Below are 23,864 nucleotides of genomic sequence, written 5' to 3'. Positions count from 1 at the left end.
TTCTAGGTGACCAGTGAAAGTGAACAAAGTGGTCATTTTCTTAATTTCATTCTGATTAGTGTCTAGGGAAGGATGATGACCTACATAATCTCTGCCTAAACTGTAAGCCGATTTCTCCTCCTCATTTTCTGATACCTTTACTAGGACCTCAAGTTGCACTTCTGGGATTGAGTGACACGTTAACACGGAAGGAAGCCCAGAAGACGCCCGACAGAACCCGTTCTCCCTGAGCGTCCCCTCCCCTCTCCCTACTTCCGATCAACTGTTGCGCGACAAACCGCAAACGTATAGCAAATTCCACTAAGATGGTGTCAAAAAGAGATAAAGAAAAAAAAATGATGGAAAGCTCGCCTCTTATCTAAGAAATCATTCTATAAATATCTCCCAGTTCAAAGATTTGACTTTTGGTTATTTGGGGACCATTCCTCACTAGGGATATTTCAAGAAAAACTCTCCCCATCCCGATGGTTTTGTTTTCATTTATGCTATTAAGGATAACCGTACGCAGATCCGAAATAACAGAGGACGTCATTTTATTGGCTGTCCACGGGAAGTTTCATCACACACGGAGGTGAAGACTGTGGGGGGGCGCCACACAATACCTCAACACGAGACCTCATCGAGTGGCCAAACAGAAGGTGAAGTGACACCCGACACGACGGAACCCCAGCCGCCCTCTGCAGCCCCAGTGCCACCTCTCCACAGACGCCTCAGCCCAGTAAGCTGAGTGATGACACTGTCCATTAGTCTCGGTTCGTTGCACTGTCTTCCAACAAAACAGCACTTAAAAATTCACAAAATTAAAAAATGAAAGAAAAAGAAAGCAGCACTTCCTCGGAAATAGCAACACCACTGTAACACAGACGGCAGCGTGGCATGCAGATCCACACCTGGTCGGTTTTTTCCCTTTAGGATTTTTTTTTTAATTAACAAATGGAATGGCAGGTCTGTTTCAAATATTAGTAGCATAACACGTAAGTGCAATTGCAGTCTGGCCACAAGCATCAGAAGCCTTCTGTGTGTCTGTCACAAGGGCGGGCAGATACATTCCGATTCCACCCCTGGAGGGTCACCAAAAGAAAGCAGCCACTTCTCTATTTCCATTGTTGTCAAAGCACTCAGGTTGGGGAAGAAAATTCAAATGAAACCAAGCTCTCAGCATCCGGGGCCAGCTGCCCTGTGCCATCCTAAGTGGTCTCTGTACCCCAGACCTGGGGCTGTCATCTCCACCATAGCATTGGCTGGGAAAGTCGCTGTGGGGCACACCCCTCCACTCACTCCCGCTGCCCGTGGAGGAGCCTCTGGTGCCCGCCGGCCCGGGGCCACTCGGGTCACACGGAGCTGAGCTTCACCAGGCCGCGCACAGAGTCCTCGTGCAGAGAGTCCTGGCTGGCCAGGCCCAGCACGTGCATGGTGCGGCTGTGCGCCAGAGGGCTGCCCGCCGCCAGCAGCCTGGGGGGCGAGGGCGCCTCATCAGGCGTCAGGAACTGGTGGCCCATGTGCTCATCTTTCCGGGGCATCACGTCCGCGAGCGTGGCCTCGGCGAGGTTGGGCATGGAGGCGGGCGGTGTGGGCGGGCCCAGTGTGAGGCTGGCGCAGGGTGTGCCCAGGCTGGGCTTCCCGGGCAGGTGCAGCTCGTCGCTGGTGAGGCTGGGCTCGCTCTGCAGCAGGGGCGTGGCCGCGGCCTGCAAAACGAATTTGGTGCTCTGAATGCACTGGTCTTGGTCGCACTGGAGAGCGGGAGGCGCCAGCAAAGAGAAGGTGGAGAGGAGGGGGCAGAGGTGGGGAGGGACGGGGACAGGGCATGGGCGGGGAGGGCGGGGTGCGAGAAGAGAGAAACCGTTAGTGACACCTCAGTCAGCCAGGCAGGGAGCGCGTACAGTGGCCCAGGTGCATTGGGAGAGACACCCAGCGCCTGGCGCTGCAATCACCTCTGCTCAAATGAAGTCACCACAGGTGCCCGGTCATAACATGCAGCCACTGGTCATGAAGCCAGTGGCCTTGGTTCCCAATTTAAAGGACATAATTAAAAAAATCTCTTGGACAGAGTCACAGGCCATCTACAGCAGTGGGTGGCTGTTTCTTGTATGCTGAAAACCATTTTTTAAACCACATTGTTTTAAAAATACAGGGGTTGTACACCCATGTTCATAGCAATGTTACTGATAGTAAGTCAAAAGTCCAAAGCAGCTCAAGTGTCCACTGATGGACGACAGCAGGGACAAGGTGCGGTGTAGACACACGGTGTTACTGATTCAGCCTTAAAAAGGAAGTGCATTCAGACACATCCACGAGATGGGTGGACCTTGAGGACAGCATGCGAATAACTGTGTGATTCCACTCATACGAGGTCCCTGGAGGGTCATGTTCTTAGAGAGAAGGAAGAATGGTGGCTGCCGGGGCGGGCGGCGGGAGGAAGAGGGAGCTGGTGTTTAAGGCATGCAGAGTTCCAGCCGGGGAAGATGAAGAAGCCCTGGAGATGGGTGGTAGTGGTGGTTGCAGAACAACATCAGTGGACCTAATACCACTGAACTTATACCTACAAATGGTTAAAGTGGCAAATATTATGCTATGTCTATTTTACCACCAAAAAAAGAAAAGAGCGTTTGGCAAAAGCCTAGAATTCCCTACTGCTAAATTTCCAACAGCTTCAAGAGCCATTCCCGAAGGCTCTGTGGTCTGAGCATGCCCACATTTGAGAAGACATTTCCTATTCTTCCACACGTTCTTAAGTCACATGACATCTGCCTCGTGTCCTCTGTTTCCCTTCGCTCAATGGGCAAAGAAGATGGTGTAAGCACATTTCCAGCCTATGCGATGGGCACCCCTGCTAGCTCTGCAAACCCTCTCCTCGAACTACGGGCAAGTTTCAGAACAGCTAGAAGAGACTTCACAGGACTTGGAAATCTTCAACTTGAGCCCGTGCAGTACCTTCTCAGTGAGATTCAGGAGCAGTGTTTTGATGGGAAGGAGGAGGAACAGGCATGGATATTAGGTGAGCAAATTGGGATTCTGTGCTCAAGCTATAAAGTGGCTGCTCCACTCCATTTCTGCAGGAGTTCTTAGAACGAGCCTGCTTCCCCTCTTCACAAATAAAGACCCTGGGGCACAGATGGGTTGGACAGCTCGATCAAGACCTTACAGATGAAAGTAAGGGATGGATCCAGGATTTGGAGCTGGGGTAGACCTCTTTCCACTATTCCACATTGTACACAGCAGATGCTTAATAAATGTAATTTGCCTTTTTATCTCCTCCTCTTTATCAGAAGGCTAGAGTTACTGAAGAACCACTCACCAATGGCTTTGTGATTTAGGTGCTCTAACCTCTTCTTGATAAGAGGCTCGCATAGAACTGCCATTGCTCATACCTCTGCAGCCACAGAGCGGTGCAGAGCCAAAATGCACAACACCGCCTTGAGGGGAGGGAGGAAGTTCACCCAAAGCTGCTGATCCTAAGGCGCTTATTTCATGCAGTGCACACTTCCTTCCCAGCCTCATGGGTTTCTTTCTAAAATCACAAGTACTAGGCAGGCCACCCCCGAGCCACCCTCCAGCCTAGAAGAGAAGGTTGAGGGGCTGCAGTCTTCAAGAATCTGCAGGCTTTAGATGCTCAGAGATTAGGTCCTAGGCAAGAGTAAAGCTCATAGTGGAGCTATGAAGAGGACAAGCAAGTCTCACGGAAGATCCTTGCTTTTCTGTGGCTTTAACCCAGGCAGTGGAATTGCAAAACACTGAGAAGCTGGGGAAGGCTTGGGAAAGAAAGGTGCCAAAGTGCGGGGGAGGGGAGGGGAGTGGGGTTATTCGGAGGAAAGGAAAGGCCATTAGAAAGTACTTGGAAAGCCGGGCGTGGTGGCTCACGCCTATAATCCCAGCACTTTGGGAGGCTGAGGCAGGCAGGATCACCTGAGCTCAGGAGTTCAAGACCAGCTTGGGCAACATGGCAAAACCTCATCTCTACAAAAAATACAAAAATTAGCTGGGCATGGTGGCACACAAATATAGTCCCAGCTTCTCAGGAGGCTGAGGTAGGAGAATCACTGGAGCCCAGAAGGCAGAGGTTCCCGTGAGCTGAGACTGCGCCACTGTAGTCCAGTCTGGGCGACAGAGCGAGACCCTGTCTCTCAATAAATAAATAAATAAATAGTACTTGGACGGGGCTGACTGCAGCGTTAACAATCCTTTAATGCATTCATTTTCCCCCTCATCACCAAAATCATTTGTGCCACAGTGGTGCTTCTCCAAGCTGTCAGGTGGGCAACAGAGTAGCTGTCTCTGCTCTTGCAGGGAATTTCAGCTCAGGGTGCAGGTCCCTTCTGGTGGGGGCTACTGAGCAGGAGGCTGTCAGGCTGCAGACAGCTGTGGCCTGTGTAGCTGCGAGCGCTCTCCCATGCTGTCAGCTCTGCTCAGGACATAGGCTTAGTCTTGACAAGGCAGAGGTGGAGGCAGGGCAGCCTCACTGATTAAACATCGTCTTCTGGAAACTATACCAGGGTTTGGACAGACTGTGCTTTGCAAAGAATGTTTTATGAACATCACCGTTTCGTATTCTTACTGACAGAGGCAGCTGAGCCGCAGCGGCACTCCCATTTCCTGTAACTCCGCACAGCCTCCAGCAGGCCGGGCCTGGGAAGGAGCCCAGGGCGGAGCTGCCGCTTCAGAGAGCTCGGCTGGCAAGCCAGCGCCCTTGCTGGACCAAGGCATCTTGTTTTCAAGCTTCCCCTCTGGAGCCCTCACTCATCCTAATGCTTTCTGTCCACACAATACCCCCTGGCTCTAAGGAACAAGGAAATTGCAAATTAGATTTGCTTGTCTCTGTTGACCTGAAGAAAGCCTTTTCCACTGAAGGCTAATTGGCAAGTTCTGTTTTAGGGTTCAGCCCAAGTACTTCTGACTGACTCTCACAGACTCACAGAAAAATATGTTCGAGGGTGGAGCTGGAAGAGATGGTCAAGGTCACACAGTAGGAGCCTGAGGGCAGAGGCGGGCTCCTCTCCTCCCAACCCTCTCTGTCTCTTTCACCTTCCCTCTGGGAAGAGGTGGGCTCGCCTCAACCCTCTGTTTCTTTCAACTTCCCTCTCTGGGGAGAGGTGGGCTCTCCTCCACTCTCTGTCTTCCCCCCCTCCGCCCCCTCTCTTGTGCATTCTTCTACTGTGCACTACTCCATCAGCTGCTGGCCCTTTTCCTCTCCCCTGATCACCTCTCTGCCACCTAAGCCTGCAAAGAGCTCCCGCACACCCATGAGAACCTTCTCGGATAAGATGGCTGTCAGCAGTGGTCGGCTAAGCTCCTGAGAGCCTGTGTTCCCTGTTGGGGTTGATGCAGAGATGTGTGCACCTTCGGAGACTTCCATTTGCAAACATCCCTTTGCTAACTTAAAACAAAGATAATAGCCCTAGAGGCGGCTTTACTGGGAAGCTAATGATGCTTCAGGCTCCTTTACTTACACAGCCTCTTTCCAAGGCCTGGTTCTCTGCATATTGTTTGTTTTTTCTTAAAGGGGGTCTCCTATGGCACGGTTCGGACCGCTCCAACCCTGGCCCACTCCGGCACATACCTACTGGTGCTTTGCCATGCTCTACCTACGACTCGTTAAGAACTGTAGCAAACACTGTGTGGGCCTCACTGGCCAGGACCTTGTTGGAAATGCTCTTGAGTTTGTCAAGGGTAAAGCTTAAGGACTTGAAGAAGGTGTGAAATAATCCTTGTGAAAGAAAAAGTTTAGCCTAAGCCGTTTAATTTTTTTGTTTTGTTTTTTTGAGATGGAGTCTCACTCTGTCACCCAGGCTGGAGTGCAGTGGCACGATCTTGGCTCACTGCAGCCTCTGCCTCCCAGGTTCAAGCGATTCTCCTACCTCAGCCTCCCGAGTAGCTGGGACTACAGGCATGCACCACCATGCCTGGCTAATTTTTGTATTTTTTTTTTTTCGTGGAGATGGGGTTTTACCATGTTGGCCAGGCTGGTCTCAAACTCCTGACCTCAAGTGATCTGCCTTCCTCGGCCTCCCAAAGTGCTGGGATTACAGGTGTGAGCCACCATGCCCAGCCCGTAAGCCATTTAATTTAAAACATCTATATAGAAGTCACTCAGAAATGTTTTCCAAATTACTCTTTGGAACTCTGACTTATCTGATGATAAGCACCTCTTCTACACAGATTTGTTTAAACATCTTAAAAGATGACTGTCTCTCTAAGTCTAGCTATGGGTGTTTCCCCTGATAGAGGGACGCTTTCATATTAATAATGAACCTACTCTCTGTGCCCTCCCCAGCTTTCCTGCTGGGGTGATAGCAGGGGGCAGGGGCACTGGCACCAGGCACCTAAGTATCTAAGTCCTGAGTGTAGTTCACAGCTTTGAAAACACTTTGCCACATTCAAACTGATTTCCATTTAGAAGGCAAATCTCAGTTGGGGCACACTGGGACCAGGCTCTGTTCTGCAGGGTGTCACCCAGCTAAATCTCCTGTTGGCTCAGAAGAGAGCACTGGCGTGGACAGAGCAGAATTTTGTCAGATTCCAACCAAGGGTAGTGCAATGACTCTACTGACTGGAATTTACAATTCTCATTAAATACTTTCAAAACGTCATCTGTTTTGAACATATGCTTCTTAGAAAAAACTTAGATATCAAATGACTCAGGGATACCTGATTTTTTTAAAAGAGCTTTTCCTAATTTTCCACTCTGCCAGAATTCCAAGGACGATGGGTTCATAAACCTTCATGGCTGTGATTCTCATTTGAGAAAGTCATGGGGGAAAATGGCCAATATTTTCAGGGTTACTGTGGAGATGACCATGACAAATATTCTTACACTTCTCTCTCTCTTTTTTTTTTTTTTAAACCTTTGCTTCTAATTCTTATTTGCCCATTTCTTGTTGACTTTTCTACTTAACTTTCTTGCTCTCTGGACTCACCAACTCTCTTCCCCTCTATCCTTTTTCCCCATTGATTTCTCTCCCATTTCTCCTTTTTCCGTCTTCTCTTTTTCTTCTTTGTCTCTTCCTTTCTACCTCTCTCCTTTTTACTTTGACCCTTTTCCCCTCCACTACCCAGCCTTCCTGGCTGTTCATTTGAGGACCCCTTTATCTTCCACCAGTAGAGGGAGACATCACCGCTCGCTTTTTTCTCTTACAATTTGGTGGCTGTGCACATATCCCGGCTAACATCAAGAAGCCGCTGGTTACGTTTGAATTGATCTAACCAGTTATATAATCCTAAGGAAAAACAGCTGATCACTTAGATATCTGACAGTGACAGTCCATCTACTCTGAACAGCAAACTGAGATACTCATGTTTTTATTCCAAAACAACCTTTTAAAAGTTCATATGTATCAAGTATTAGGTTGAATCATATGACATTAACCAATTTTTAAGGTCAAAAATTGGTCGAATGCTGGATACTAATAGAATAGAATCTTGATTTCTTGTAAGAGTGTCTATGAAAAGACCTTTCTGCTGGCAGCATAAAATTCCCACTGTCTGGAGTGCTGGAGCTTTTGCTGTCATTGCAGTAAGTCACAGTGACAGCTGATTTACTGCCCAAATGAAGTGTCAGCATTTAACTTGCAAAGAAGTTTATGGCTTCAGATGTCTGGAAGTCACACACATTAGCACTTAATGTTACAATTTAAAAATGCCATAGAGATCATTCCTGTTTCTGCAGATTCTCAAATAAAATTGCTCACGTAGGAATACATTTTATTTTACCCTAGCTGACTTCTTGTCTGAAAAAAACGAGTGTACCGATGCTACTAAAAGCAAAACTAGGAGCTTTCTAGATGGTCTGTGTACAAATTAAGTATGAGTGAAATTATTTATTTCTTTTGCTCCAATTCTGTCAAAAGCATTAGAGTTAGGCATCATTTATTTCTGCTTGGCTGTGAAACTCTGTTCTGGGGTCTTATGAATGCTTATTTACAGTTACAGAAACACCACAATATTCTAAAGTCCACCTAAAATGCAGGTGCAGGTTGGAAGGAGAGCTTTTTTGTATTCTTTTATTTAACATTATCATTTACGTTTGCCTAAGTTATTTTTTTTCCTACTACATTTGATTTTTCAGATTACATGGAGGGTTCTTCTGCAATACTAGCTTAATAAATCATGCAACTGCTGGTTTAATCTTGTTTTGATACTGGATTGGGGTATTTAAAATGTTAGGTTAAGTAAATGTAGTAAATGATTTTGTAAAAATAAAATTGTAGCAATTAGGTACCATGTTACTATCTTTGCATTTAGCATATGATCCCAAAGGACCTTTGCAGCAACAAGTGCCAGATATAAGCATAAATGATGACACCAATGCTATACAAAAGTTATATTATTTGACAATCAAATGAGGTGTGCACACTAAAAAGTGGATCGTAACTGTATGTCGTGAGTATGTCATGCATATACATTGTTTTAGATAGAACTTCAATGTTAGCTAATAATAAAAGCCAATAATGAGGGAAGCAGGAATAATGAAAATGTGGTCCCCAGCTGGCTCTGGGTTATCTGCACATACTTCCAGTATGGCTCCTTGGAGTTTCATAGGAGTTCAGATGGCAAGAGACACCTGTGGTCACACCCATCATCTTATTGCTTTAGATGTCGCATTGTTGCTTCTCTAACATTTTCTTCCTTGAGAATTTATAGTAGAGAGAAAATCTCATAGGCACTGACTAACCACCCCCATCCCCCACTGGTGAGAGAGGGTACGCTAATACTGAATTTTCCCATTTTTGAGATAATAAATAAGACCTCAATAGGTACTTTGATGCCAGCTTTCTATCAATATTTATCTAATTTTTTTGACCTGCAATATCAGGGTGCTTATCTAGATGTAAAATTATAAAGCATTTATCTCTAATTTCTAAAGTATTGCATATTTCCTTAGGAGCATTTTTTCTATCATTCAAGAAATACCTTTCTTGGTATGGTCCTAAAATAAAATGGCAGGCAAAAATTTGACCAAAGATACCTAGGGCCTCTTTCCCACCAGGCTTTCTCTCCTCTGCAAATGAACATGCTGAGTCTGATGCTAAATCTGTCTCCAGAGGCAACTCCTTCAAAGTAAACACTGGAAACGGCTTTAGGTCAGAGCAGTCACACCCCACGGCTAATTCAGTGTTTATTGTTGGTAGAGTGAGTAGCAAACAACCCATGCCTGGAACATATGGCAACATGGGTGGTAACATGTCCTCTAATTATAGAGACAAAGCTTCTACTCCCAGGAATGATGGAGAACTGACACCGGACCAGCATTCAGCCTGTATATAAGGGAGTATATGAAACTGGCCAAAGTACAGGAGACAAATGGTTTCCAGTAGTGCACAACAGGCAATGCAAAATTGTAATCCCTGAGGAAAGGGAAACTCACAAGGTAAGCCCCACAACCAACCAGTTCTTTTCTTGGGGAAAGTTCCCCAACCATTGCACAGAGCAGGAGTCTGAGCAGACCATAGTCATTCAGCTAGAGAGAAAACAGAGGTCAGAGTACGAGAAAGCGAAAGTGGCTGGATCTCCAGGGCAAGAAACTGGAGAAGAGGATGCCGTTCAGAGAGGGAGGACCAGAAGTCCTAGTGGGGGTTCCAAGGGCTGTAGCCAAGGGCTGTGCTGGGCATGTGCAGGGTGAGAATCCCCTGCCCCAAGGCTTATAAGATAGCAGTTGCAATGCGGTTGAAAGAGAAATAGAGATACTCGAGGTTGAGAGAAGTAGTGCATTAGGGACAGTAATGTCATGAACACCTCTAACACATTGTTAACATCCCTGGGATCCCAAAGACATCAGAAAGGCTGTGCCTTAGGAGTAAGAATCATGCCCTAAAGTAAGACCCTAGGCCCATCCTAACAAAGCTTGAAACCAAACAATCTTCAGAGAAGACAGAATTTGGAGGTTGAGTTCCAACAAATTAAATAAGTCTGGAAAACACTTTGAACTTTCCAAAGATCTGTACTAACAAAACATAATACAAACCCACACACATTCAAGGTGACTAGCCAGCAACTGAACTGCTTGATGTAACAGGGGCAACATTCTTTGGTGTAAGATAACAAAATCCAGAGTCTCTATACCACATATCTAAAATGTCCTGTAGTCAATAAAATATTAATAGACATACAAAGAAATGGGGAAATATGATAGAACCAAGTCAAAATTTTATAACTAAAAAGTACAATAAGCAAAATGAAAAATTATCTGGATGAGGTCAGCAGTAGATTGGATATGGAAGAAGAATCAGTGAACATGAAGACAGATCCAAAGAAATTATCCAGTCTGAAGAGCTGAGAGAGAGATATTGAAGGAAAAAGCACAGAGCCTCAGGGGCCTATCCTCTGGGCAGATTTTCACAGGGGAGCGTGGGTAAGGATAATGGGTTGTGGGGACTGAAAGGGTGTGGTTGAAAATCACTTTACACACAGTCAGCCCCTGTAGATGTTTCTTTATTGACGTGCATGGCATAGGGTTAAAAGCATGGGCTCTGGGGTCAAATTAGGATGTTTCTGTTAGAAAATTGTACTTAAGCTCTCCCTCCTCCGGTTTTGTTAATCTATGAAATGGAGATGGAGATAATATTAGTAGCAGGCTCAGAGGGGTGCTGTGAGGGTTAGCAGAAGTTATGTACATGGAAGGCTTGGAACAGCACGTGGTATATCCATGTGGTATAGTCCGGGAAGTGCTGAGCCCCGTGTGGGTGTGAAGGTGGATGAACTGCAAAGAGGAGAGTCGGGAAAGGGCATCGGGCCTCATGTTCTGTTTAGCGCCAGCTCTGCTTGTGTGCTTTCCACAGTCCTGTGAGCACGGTCCCCACACCACAGAAGCCCATAAAGAACCAAAGCAACAGAAAGGCCTGTTCGCCAGGTGCCTGAATGGCCGGTAAATGTACAGTCCAGTGGAACATTATCTGCTGGTGATATTGGCCTGTTGATTAGACACAATGGGCTCAAAGCCCTGATGACAGAGAAGAGTCTGCTGGAGGGTACCTCCACTGGGCAGGACCCTGAAGGTCCATGTTTGGCCCTTGCCACCAATGCTGAAGTCCTCTGCCCAGCATTGCTAGGAGATGCTCCCTGACCCCAGTCTGACATCTCTGGGTGGGGACTCCTGTCCACTAGGAGCTCTGGGTCCTGGGCTGTTCCCTCTTGGATTGAGTAGAGTCTGAATCCCAGGCCCACTCTCTGATCCTAGTTGTGACCTGTGGGGCCACACAGAACACATCTCATCCTCTCCTGCAGATGTTCTCATGGCACTTGGGGTGCTCCCACAGGGGGTAGAAGCCTTGAGACCAAAAGGACTTCTTCCAGAAGCAACCTGGGTTTCTCACAGCAAAGGCAGTGTGGGGAGGGCATGGGACTCCAAGCTAATTAGACTTTTAAATTTATCCATGTATGAGCAACTTACTTTGTAACTGGTAATGATTTCCATGTAATCATATGTGTGCTTGGGGATTCTGATGAAGTAAGAAAAACCCAACCTATAAATCATTTCTAAACTGTCATAAAATTTTCATGAGTGCTAAATTTAACAATTAATGAAGTTAACATATTCATGTGTCTCATAGACATTACACATTTATCAATTTTGATTTTGCAGTTTTCATGTTTTAGAGCTTGTAATTTTTTTTCCAGGCCTTAAAATTTTTTATAGTTCCTGGAAAAGTACATAGGCACTTGCCTACAGTGCCTGATGGCTTGAATGACCATGACATCCGTCTCTTGGTTCACAGATTAATTTCATCCCACCATGGCCATAACTTCATGGAACCATGACATGTCACTACATCAAAGAGAACTCCTTCCCTCTAGCTCCTAGTTCCACATCCAGGGTGGAGGTCTTTGGAGATGTGGCAAAGTTGGAGGATGGAAAGAATGAGGAAAAGAAGTTGGAACAAATTAATATTTGTTATGAGCCTCCTGTGGGCGAGCCCCTGTGAGGGGAATTTGCACATACATTCAACTAAATGTTTAAAAACCACCTCTAGGCTGGGTGCGGGGGCACATACCTGTAATCCCAGCGCTTTGGGAGGCCAGGGCGAGCGGATTACTTGAGGTCAGGAGGTCAAGACCAGCCTGACCAACATGGTGAAACCGTCTCTACTAAAAATTCAAAAATTAGCCAGGCATGGTGGTGCGCACCTGTAATCCCAGCCATGTGGGGGGCTGAGGCAGGAGAATCGCTTGAACCCGGGAGGTCAAGAGTGCAGTGAGCAGAGATCGTGCTACTGCACTACAGCTTGGGCGACAGAGTGAGACTCTGTCTCAAAAAAATAATAAAATAAAGGAGTAAGTTAGAAAATGTATGTCTCAGTGCTCTGTAAATTGCAAAGCTCTATATAAATATCATTCTCTGTCTTTATTAATTTGCAATCTGGTGTGCCATGTCTGGGGACAAATAACTCCTTCATTATTCCATGCACAGAGTTCTGATTTGGGGTCCTGGCTTATGCTTTTCCAAGATTATCAAAAATTAGCCAGGCACGGTGGTGCACACCTGCAGTCCAGCTACCTGGGAGGCTGAGGCAGGAGAATTGCTTGAGCCCAGGAGACAGATGTGACAGTGAGCCAAGATTGCACCACTGCACTCCAGCCTGGGCGACACAGCAAGATTCCGTCTCAAAAAAACAAAACAAAAAAAGCACCTCCAGTTTATTAGGTCATAAACTGGTAATGGCAAGAGGAAATAGAATCTCAGTCAATCCTCATCACAGGCCAGGGAGGTGAACATCAGTATAACTTTCTTCATTTTACAGTTTAGGAATTTAAGGCTCTTGGGATTAAGTGACTTGCCCAAGCTCACCCAGCCCCAAAGTGTCAGGGCCAGCAAAGGTCAGAGGCAGCCCAGGTGCTCTGACTCCACAGCTGTTCTCTGCCACTCCCCACTGCATAAGCTATTTGCAAGGCTTTTCCTTCCATTATCTTTCAGGATTATCTTATTCTGTTGTTCTTACTGGTGTCCAATTAGACCAAGAAGAAACTTCCCTTGAATGGGTGGGGACACAGCTGGCAGAGGTGGGCACAGAGAAAGGAAAATATAATGAGTGCTGATTTCAAAAAATAATCTTCCAGCATGTAAGATGAAATTGGATTAGTATCTCAGATGACAAACATGAGTAAGTCTTACATGTTTTTTGACGATACTTCTAGGCTAGCTGACAAAGCAGATTCACGTCTCCACTGTTTCCAAGTGACTTTCTACCAACCAGACCATTTCTCCATCAACACGGGAAGCAAACCTTCCCTGAGTGTTCCATCCAGCTACCTGCTGGGCCGCTCCCCACCACCCCCAGGTATCCATGGGCACCCACATTCCACATGCGTAAGTCAACTTTCCCCCAACTTGCACCCCCTCTTCAAACACCAGGACGCTTCGCCCCACACATGCCTGTGCTTTGTTTGCTTGGAACATCCCTTCCACCTTTGGGTGGCGAATTCGCAGATGTTGTCTCCTCCAGGGAGCTTTGCCTGAAACCTAAGTGCTCTTTGTCAAAGCTCCCCCGCCCCTCCCCCAACAGTCTGTCACATTCTAGCACATTCTGTTCAAATCCTCCATATACCCATTTCTCTGAACAGACCATGTGTTACTTGAATGAAACTGACCTAAGGATTTTCAAGATAAAAGAAACTTATTTGTGCCAAAGCAAATAATGGCTCAAAATCATTCCATTTAACCGAAACTTTTGGAGAGAACAAGAGAATTTGAAGGCTGTGTCGATGGTTCTCGATACTGGCTTCCAATTAAAGTCATCTCCAGGCCCATAGAACTACCAAGGCCTGGCTGCCCACCCTGGGATTCTGACTTAACTGGATGCAGAGATCAGTACTGTGATTTTAATGTGTGTCCTGGGTTGAGGAGCGACAGATTGTAATAAATTATCCCTCAGCTCCTAGACATAGGGCCAGGTCTGAAGAGGGTCAGCTGGTTCCAATTTGAGGGCTTTTCAGATGGAAATATGACATGTAATAGAAAGCACCCGGGGCCAGACCTGGTGGCTCACACTTGTAATCCCAGCACTTTGGGAGGCCAAGGTGGGTGGATCTCCTGAGGTCAGGAGTTCGAGACCAGCCTGGCCAACACGGTGAAACACCATCTCTACTAAAAATACAAAAATTAACCTGGCGTGGTGGCTCACGCCTGTAATCCCAGCACTTTGGGAGGCCAAGGCGGGTGGATCTCCTGAGGTCAGGAGTTCGAGACCAGCCTCGCCAACATGGCGAAACACCGTCTCTACTAAAAATACAAAAATTAGCCTGGCGTGGTGGCGCATGCCTGTAATCCCAGCTATTCGGGAGGCTGAGACAGGAGAATCGCTTGAACTCGGGAGGTGAGGTTGCAGTGAGCCGAGATTGTGCCACTGCACTCCAGCCTGGGCGACAAGAGTGAGACTCTGTCTAAAAAAAAAAAAAAAAAAAAGGAAAGAAAGAAAGTAAGAAAGCACACGGGCCTTGCATCTCTAGCTGTGTGACTGCGAGCAAGTTACCCAACACATCCACGTCTCACCTTCATCCTTTGTGAAAGGAGGCTATCTTGCAGGTTGCTGTGGGGATTAAGTGAGGCAACTCTTGCAATGATAGTATCAATATTAGCAACGCTCTGTCCATTCTAGAGCACTAAACCTCAGCAGAGACCCACCTGGCCACAGTATGGTTCTAGAGCAAATAAACTTGGTGCCGTTCTTAGAATGGCTTGAAGTTCAGCTCGTGATTCTGACTAATTCAACACTGAAGGATTTGTGTGTTTGTTTTCCCATCTGTCTAATTGGGGATTGGAACACAAGGACTTTTTTATTGATTTTGAGCTCTAACTATATCCAAAACAGGAAATAAGTAAAAAGGAAGATGACGGATTGCTTGGCAAGTTGCCAGACCACTTGCTCTTATCGATGGTGCTGCAGGCTTTCCAAGGCGCAGAGGGTGGGTGCCCTGGATGTCTATCACTGCATCAGAGACCAGAAAACCGTAGGGCTTCGGGACCCTTTCGGCCAGGCACTGCTGGTCATGATGTGCTGGCTCAGTCTGTGATGGTCTTTGTTGCCTGGAATGTCTGTTACCAGCAAACGAAGCAAATCAAAGGAGAGGAATGTTACAGTGGCCCCAGAGAATTTGTATTGTTATCAGTCTTGAAATATTTCAGCTCATTTGTCCGTGTTTTGACAATTCCTGGAAATTAATTGGTATGCGTATTTCTCATGGCCCTAACATGATGCAAAGAAAGCAAAGCAACAGTGCGAGGTCCGCAGCCCATGCTGGAACTCGCTGTGCTAGAGGTTCCCAGGTCTCACGGCTGGCGTGTGCATTTCACAGAATGTTTAAAAAATACAAAATACCAATTTCTCCCCTTCAGGGCTTACTCCAAGTGCCTCTTGACTTTCACTGAAGTCTTTGACTGCTTCTTCTCTTCCCCTCCAGTTTTACAAATTATTCTCATTTTCAATTTAACTTTTTCAGTCCTTAAGCTTCCCTCCTTTCATCTATTTTCATAATAAAACAATATTGACAGATGAGACAACGGTAACAAATTAGATAACTTAGATGAAATGGATAAATTCCTAGAAAGACACATACCACTGAAACTGACCCAAGGGAAAAATAAAAAATCTGAATAGACCCATAATAAGTAGAGTGAATTCGTAATCAAAACAATACCCACGGAGAAAGCTCAAGACCAAATGGCTTTCCTGGCAAATTGTTCCAAATCTTTAAAGATGAATTAACAGCAGTTCTTCACAAACTTTCCAAGAGACGGGAGAGTAAGAAGCACTTCTCAACTCCTTCCATGAAGCCGGTATTACCCCGATACCAACACCAGACAAAGACTTCACGAGAAAAGAAAACTACAGACAATTCCCTTATGAATACAGACAGAACAATCCTTAACAAAATACTAGCAAACTGAATTTAGCAACATATAAAAAGGATTATATACCACGGCCAAGTGGGATTTATCCCATAAATTCAAGAAATAGGAGACAAATAAGAAAAGCAACACACACTCCTATTCTCAGGGAAGTTCTGGTATGACGGCCAGACTGTGCATAGCCCCACAGCACACCCCCAATCCTGTGTCAAGTGCAGGCTTAGTCAGTTTGGGGGCTGCTGGTCAGAGTGGGTGGGAGGAGAGGAGGAGCTGAGAGTCACGATGTTCACCTTCTTCTGGGGGTTGCAGAGCTCTTTCCTGCATGTGTGGACTGAGATGTTGTCTCTGCCCTCCTGATCTCCTGGTGGAGCTGCAAGGATCGGAGACTCACAAAAGGCTCACAGCTACAAGGGGGCTTTCGGTACAAATTAATCCCACCTCCTATTTTGCCGATGAGGAAAACTGAGGGCCAGTGAGGCAAGAGTGACCTGCCAATCATCAGGGAACTAACTGGCAGGAGCCAGAATGGGAGCTCTCGTTCTGTGGTTCCCATCCTGGGCTCCTTCCCTCATGCCAGTCATCTCTATTGTGTTCCGGTTGCTCCAAGAGGGTGCAGTTGAGCTCACTCATCTTGCCACTCATGGGTCTCAGGGAGATAATAATAATAATAGCTGACACTTAAATAGTACTTCTCTTCTACTAGGCAAGGTTTTAAGTGCTTTACGTGTCTTAACTTAATCCTCATAGAAACCCTACAAGGTAAGAATATCAATATTCCCATTTTACAGATGAGAACACTGAGGCAGAGAGAGGTTAAGCAACTCATCAAGGTCATGCTTCTAGTAAGTGGCAGCAGTCTGGTCTCTACACAACAAATCCCCATCTCCAGTGTTCCTCTTCCAGATGGGGATAAAAAGGCATCTTAAAGCCTGCTGGCTGACTTGAAAGCATTTAGCATGTGGAACAAATGTCTCTGTACGGCTTTTATCACTGGCTGGAACATCCTGCTTAAGGGACTTGACTATAAAATTCTGTGCTATTACCAAATCTGGAGTAGTGCTCGTATGCGTATGACTCCCAGGATGTTGAGATTTCTTACAGTTTTGTTTCCGTCTTGGAGGCGGTAGACCATGGTACTCACTGATGTAGGGCTTCTTTACCATGGGGTCCATGGGCTTTAAAGGGAGACCTTGATCCTGAAATTTCATGCACATATCATGTGCCTGAGCCTACACTCATGGGGCATGGATTCACCAGGGCTGTGACGCTGGAGTGTTTTGTACTGTACAGCTCCCAGGTGCACATGAGCCTTGTTCATTTCTTTACACCCGACAGTGCTTTCAAGCCTTCCCCTGGAAGCTCTCTGGAAAGATTTGTGCATGCCTGAGTAAAGGAATGAATGGCCATGTGCGGTGGCTTACACTTGTAATCTCAACACTTTGGGAGGCTGAGGCAGGTGGATCACTTGAGGTCAGGAGTTCGAGACCAGCCTGGGCAACATGGCAAAACTGTCTCTACAAAAAATGCAAAAATTAGCCAGGCATGGTGGCGCATGCCTGTGGTCCCAGCTACTCAGGAGGCTGAGGTGGGAGGATCACCTTGAGACCAGGAGGTGAAGGTTGCACTGAGCTGAGATTTCACCACTGCACTTCAGCCTGGGCAACAGAGCAAGACCCTGTCTTAAAAAAAAAATGATACTCTCTCCCCTTTGTGTGTATGGATGGCAAGAAGACACTGCAGGAGATGTGAAGCCACCTACACTGAGGTGTGCATGGCAGAGAGTGCACTGTCAGCCTGGGCAGGTGACCAGGGCCACAGGTCCTCACTCAATCCCGCCATGATTCTGTATGCCATCAGCCTGAGGCCAGCAGTGAAGAGGCTCTGCTTCTGGGTCCAGAGCTCCTCCTGATCTGCCTGGTGCTCAGTGGCATGGTGACGTCACATGCAGCTCTTTCCTGGGGTGTTCAGACTGTCTCATCCTCAGTCACAGCGGAGAATAGGAGGGCAAGGAGCCTTGGTTTTTTTTTCTTTTGGTATCTTCAAGCTTCCTGACACAGTGCTCAAGCCCACAGATGAACAGATGCCTTAATAAGTAGCCTTACAGGCTGGGCGTGGTGACTCATGCCTGTAATCCTATCACTTTGGGAGGTAGAGGCTGGTGGATCATTTGAGGCCAGGAGCTTCAGACCAGCCTGGCCAACATGGTGAAACCCCCTCTTTACTAAAAAATACAAAAATTAGCTGGGTGTGGTGGCGGGCGCCTGTAATCTCAGCTACTCAGGAAGCTGAGGCAGGAGAATGGCTTGAATCTGGGAGACGGAGGTTACAGTGAGTGGAGATCATGCCACTGCATTCCAGCCTGGGCGGCAGAGTGAGACACTGTTTCAAAAAAAAAAAAAAAAAAAAACAAAACAGAAAAGAAAAGTAGCCTTACACTGAATTGAGTGATAAGGGGTGACCAAGAGGCAGCTGCTGCACTGCGACAGGCTTCTTAACCTTTGCAGTGTCCTCTTCCAATAACCCTCACAACATCACAGCCCGGTGCCTTCCGCAGTACTAGTTAGTTGGAAGGTGACTCCTAAAGGAATAGGCAAATGAACCCTAGCATTTCTGCCATGTCCAGAGTCTTGGTGCAGGTGTAGAATGAATGGACTCCAGAGGGGAATCTGATTTGCCATATGGAGTAAAACGACCTCCCCATTTCCATGGTTAAAGCCACCTTCTCTGTCACAGAGGCACAGGGTAGGTGCTCAATAACTGTTTGCTGAATTGATGAATTATGTCCCATCTGGTCTTGACCTGAAGTGGCTTCCTGGTGAGAGCACCTTTAAACAGCCTTTGTTAATTTTCTTAATCTCAACAAAGCGTAGAACTTGGTGAGATCAGCACCCTGCAGAACCTGGTGAGCCCAGTATTATGGGGGTCACAGGGTAAGAACGTAAGTCCACTGGTTTTGACAAGGACATTTGCCATCAGTGGTCAATTCTAGTGAAGGTTCTTAATGTTTTCTTCATGTATCTGCTCACATACTGCCCCCTGACTGCTGACCCCTTTGAAGGTGAATGAGCCGTACTCCATAAACTTTGTATCCCTAGCTCCTAGTCTAGTCCTCAACACACAGAGGGAACCCAGGTAGAGTGGCTGATTGAATGAGAGGCTATTGTGTGTAGACACATGCACACATCAGAGAAATGATCAACGTATGCTGTGGCCAGAATTCTGGTGAGCTCTGTCCTTACAGGGCACTTCTCTTGCACCTGCGAATCGTGCAGAAAGCCTCTGAGCACAGATCTCATGGTCTTTAACGCCCGTGCACTTGCGGGCATGCAGTAGAAGAAGTGAACGTGGGCACTGGAGTCACCGGCCTAGTTCTGAACCCACACATTAGTGTCTGTGTGCCCTTGGGCAGATGGATGATCAATCTCTCCTACTTAAAAAGGTGGGGACAAGTATCCCCTTTTCCCACTGTTGCTTTAGGGTTAAATGAGGTGCTGACCACCACGTGCCCTGAACACAGCTGATCTCCGTGAATGTAATCCCCTTTCCTGCGAGGCTGTCTCCTCCTCCCTCTGTTCTCAGTTTCCTTTTCTGAAAAATACAGGGGAGCGACCCTTAAAGCGTCCCTTGAGTGTATAAGTTATGACCAAATAAGCTGTTTCCCCAAATCCCTTACACAGTGGAGCGGCAAGGACCTTGAAGTAAACATACTTGCTTTGAAAGAAAACACGCCAGGCACAGTGGCTCACGCCTGTCATCCCAGCACTTTGGGAGGCCGAGTCAGGTGGATCACCTGAGGTCAGGAGTTCAAGACCAGCCTGGCCAACATAGCGAAGCCCTGTCTCTACTAAAACTACAAAAATTAGCCTGCATGGTGGCATGCACCTGTAGTCCCAGCTACTTGGAAGGCTGAGGCAGGAGAATCGCTTGAACCTGGGAGGCAGAGGTTGCAGTGAGCTGACATCACGCCATTGCACTCCAGCCTGGGCGACAGAGCGAGACTCTGTCTCCAAAAAAAAAAAGAGAGAGAGAGAAAATGCTTTATTAGTAAAGCAGAGCAAAGCAATACAAACAAGACACCACCACCACCAACACGTAAACCCCAGTCACCTCTGCTGGGGGCTGAGTCTAGTTCACGCAGCTATGGAAGTTGGCAGCCTCAGGACTGTCTTGAGGCTGCCAACTTCCACCCTGCAGTTCTCTGCACCCAGAAGCAAGGTGTTCTGGGCTGCTGCCCACGTCCGGTCTACCTGAAAGTCAGGTCTCTGATCTGTCATGGACGCTCTGGAGTGGGTGATTCAGCTATAGAAAGAGCACATAGCGCAGGACCACCACAAGACAAGGTCCTCTGCAGGAACATGGAACTTCTAACTTTAGGGAGATTTGTTCCAAATAAAGAGAGGCCATTGCCTTCCAGACACCTAGGGAATCTTAAGACACTGACGGTCAGGACCAGGCCAGGCCAGGATTCCTGGTGTCCATGAGCGACTCCTGCCCCCTCCCCCAGATCTCCACTTGCACGCTAGAAACCTACACACTGGAAGCAAAGCATGTCCACCCGTCGAAGAAAGCATGAGACGTGCACACGCTCTGGAGAGGTACTGGTCAGTTTTGAGGCGAGTGAACATACACCTGGTCTGATCACTTGCACTATTTTACACAGGGCTGATCCCAGACTTTGGGTAGAAGCAGGGGAACTGGCAGCATCAGCCACTACACGCTTCAGAAAGTGGAAGAGGGGTCAGTACAGATGGGGACCAAGGGACGGAAAGGGAAATGGAAGATCATGAGCCCAGCCCTGCCTGGGATGTGTGTCTCATCCCTCAAACAACAGCCTGATCCTGTATAAGAGGGTTTCCACCCACGTGCCTCAAGTTGTTTTGACAGAGGGATCGCGTGTGTGGACTTCCCCTGCGCAACTGTGAACAAGCACACCAAACTCAGTGGTCATACGCTTCCTTGGCTACTGCCTTAGTTTAACGCCTTGCCTCCTGTCTGAGCGCGGTAGTCATGGGGTGGGCGGCTGTGGGCTGCCCCCGCTCCTGGGGAGGTTTGCTAGGAAGGCTGCTTGGTGGCCTGTTAGTGAGCACACAAGCAAAAGGGAAGCCCTCGCAGGGAGCGGTGGCCCCCCCTCCTACCATGTCACTCTGTGACTGCGTGGCCCCGTACATCGTGATGCCATTGGAGGGTGCTGCTGGCTGCGGTGTGTCGGGCTGGATGTACCCTCTTCTGTCAATTAGGCTGCGAGAGAGAAGAAAACACAGGAGGAAGAGAGTGAATAAAAAGCCAGGGACGCAGCAGCACTATTTCAGGTTCCGCATCGGGGCTCCCTCTTCCCGTGACAGGCCCACCTCAGGCACCTTAGACTACGCCTCTCCTCACTTTCGTGTATAATCAATGACCAAATTCTGTCCCTTCTCCCTTTAAACATGACTGCGGCATGGCCTGCCTCGCCAGGCCAAGGGCGTGCCGCCTGCTCAGATGCCAGCATCTCCCTCTTGTCCACTAACTGCGGGAGCCTCTAAGCTGGTCTCACCCCACCTGTCACCATCTGTCCCCAGCGCTCCTCTCCAGCCTCAACTGCACGTCTTCTTACTACATTCACTCAGCAAACGTGTTTCGAGTACCTGCTAGTGCCAGCTTGGCACGTGGGAAATGACCACCTGCCACGTGGGAACACAGCCGCAGCCCCGCCGGCACGCACTCTGCTTTGCTATCTCTGTGTTTTTGTTTGGACTCTTCCCCCTTCTCTCCCAAAGTCACTTTTCCTTCCCCTCTGCTCTCCATTCTTCAAGGCCAGGTTCAAAAGCCCCTGCTCTTGCCCCTAGCCCCCTTCCCCTTCTCTCCCCTTCTCTGATTCTCTCAGCCCCACACATCGCTTTCCGCCTGCAATCAAGCTCCCAAGGGCAGAGTCTTCATCTTGTGGCCCCCCATGGTACCTGGCCCTGTGCCTGGCACACAGAGATGGGGATTAGAGCCCCTCGTCCACATCTGTCACAGCGTGGAGGGCAAGGACCGGCAGGCCGTCTCAATATCTGTATCTCTGAGACTGATATCCAGCAGGTGCTGCGCAAAATTCTTCTTGATGGAATGAATAAAAACGGGTCCCTTGTCCCACAGACAAGTTTCTGAGTAGTGCTTCTAAAGGCATCTGTTTCTGTACTCTATGGTGTTGGGCTCATTAGAAGGTGGGGTAAAGTTGCCTTTTTTTTCTCCCCAGTGAAGGCTCAGCATTGACCTTGACTCTAAGTGCAGAAGTGTAAGGAGCAACAGGAGGTTCAGCTAGTAAGTGAGTATCCCTGGAGCAGCCCCCACAGTGTGGGACCAGGCACACCCACAGCGCAGAATCCTCCCCAGGGGCTCCGCATTTTGCAAACTACAAAAGTGTATCCAGAGGCCACGCTCATCCCCGCCTCTGAGGACTGACTACCTGGGCTGCTTTTCTCAGAAAGCAGGGCCTCCTACGTGTCAGTCCAGCCTGTGGAACGCGGGAGTTAACCTCATGACTACTGCCTTCAGGTCTTCAAGTGGCAGAACAATAAGCCAGAAAAACCACCTGTGACGGGATTCTCAAATGGGACTCTCTGCCTCAGTTCCAGCTGAACACTCCATAGGTTTAGAAAAAACAACAGGCAACAAAGAAAAGGGCCTGACCTCCTCTGCAGGACGCCAAAGGGGGTTCTCAAACCAGCTTTGCAACCCTCCCTTCAAAGGTACAAAGGGTCCGAGGAGAAAAGAGCAGAGAAGACTGTCTTGGAGAAAGGCGTTCTGCCCTCTAGTGCGGGTGACAGCCAGGGATGGGGCTGGGAGGGACCTGGGGTTGGGTGAAGGTCCAGGTGTGGATCTCATGGGAGAGAGCTAGTGTCATGATGTCTTGAGGGACCGGGCGCAGTGGCTCACGCCTGTAATCCTAGCACTTTGGGAGGCCAAGGTGGGCAGATCACTGGAGGTCAGGAGTTCGAGACCAGCCTGGTCAACATGGTGAAACCCCATCTCTACTAAAAATACAAAAAAATTAGCCAGGCGTGGTGGCACATGCCTGTAACCCCAGCTACTTGGGAGGCTGAGGCAGGAGAATTGCTTGAACCTGGGAGGCAGAAGTTGCAGTGAGCCAAGATCATGCCATTGCACTCCAGCCTGGGCAACAGAGTGAGACTCCATCTCCAAAAAAAAAAAAAAGGTCTTGAGGGAACGTCACGGGTTGAACTGTGCAGAAAGATATGAAGTCCTAACCTGGTACCTGCGAGTGTGACCTTACTTGCAAGTAGGGTCTCTGCAGATGCAACCAAGTTAGGATGAGGTCACACTTGATTGGGGTGGGCCTTTGTCCAGTGTGGGTGGTGTCCTTATAAGAAGAGAAAGAGGTGGGAAGAGAATGCCAGGTGAGGGTACAGAGACACACAGGGAGAACATCATGGGCCGACAGAGGCTACCCTGCGGTGAAGCATATGCCAGCCAAGGAACGCGGAGGGCTGATGGCCCCACCAGGTGCCAGGAAGGGGCAAGGAAGGGTTCTGCCCAGCCTCAGGGCAGGCGCAACCCTGCCAGCACCTGATTTAAGGCTTTGAGCCTCCGACTGTAACAGAACAACTTTCTGTTGTTTTAACCCTCCCATTTCATGGCACTTGTCGGACTGCAGTGCCCTAAGAAACTACTACAGGACTCAGCCCAAGAGAGCCGCAGAGGGAGCCCTACAGAGAGGCCTGTGCATGGCTCATGGCCGCGGGCCCACCCGGGGCTGCAGTGGCGGATGTGAGTGACTCTCGGGAGAAAAGCCTCTGCCTCCATCAGGGAACTGCGATGGGGGGTCCTCAGAGGAAACTCTCAGTCAGGTGCTCTCAGACCCCACTAGGTTAGAGCATTGGTGGGGGACCAACAGCACAGACCCCCTGCCCCAAATCCCCTCCTCACTCTTGGCCAGCAAGCTGGTGGGGAGACGGGACTAGCTGGGGGCGGGGGTGGGGGCAGAGTTCAAGGGGAACAGAGATCCCCACAGTCCTCCCAACCAGGGTCGGGTAAAGGGATGGGAAGTGTT

The 23,864-nt window shown here is 48.2% G+C and overlaps 1 protein-coding gene across 5 annotated transcripts in view; it reads right to left on the bottom strand.

Moving 5' to 3' along the window:
- Nucleotides 1-516: 516 nt before the first annotated feature.
- The window catches only part of ZDHHC14 (zinc finger DHHC-type palmitoyltransferase 14), a 310,422-nt gene continuing 287,074 nt past the window's right edge, over nucleotides 517-23,864 (bottom strand). For 3 of the 5 annotated variants that reach the window (XM_063632844.1, XM_063632837.1, XM_055268072.2), the window contains 2 exons: nucleotides 20,968-21,070; nucleotides 517-1,730 (listed from right to left, as the gene is read on the bottom strand). In XM_063632844.1, the coding sequence (XP_063488914.1) occupies nucleotides 1,332-1,730; nucleotides 20,968-21,070 (502 nt within the window). In that variant the 3' untranslated portion in view covers nucleotides 517-1,331. The remainder of the gene's footprint in view (nucleotides 1,731-20,967; nucleotides 21,071-23,864) is intronic. The other 2 variants (XM_063632845.1, XM_055268077.2) reach the window with 1 other exon arrangement.

This window comes from Symphalangus syndactylus, chromosome 2 (assembly GCF_028878055.3).
Source record: "Symphalangus syndactylus isolate Jambi chromosome 2, NHGRI_mSymSyn1-v2.1_pri, whole genome shotgun sequence".
Taxonomy (NCBI): domain Eukaryota; kingdom Metazoa; phylum Chordata; class Mammalia; order Primates; family Hylobatidae; genus Symphalangus; species Symphalangus syndactylus.
This window is presented reverse-complemented; position numbering and strand designations above follow the sequence as displayed.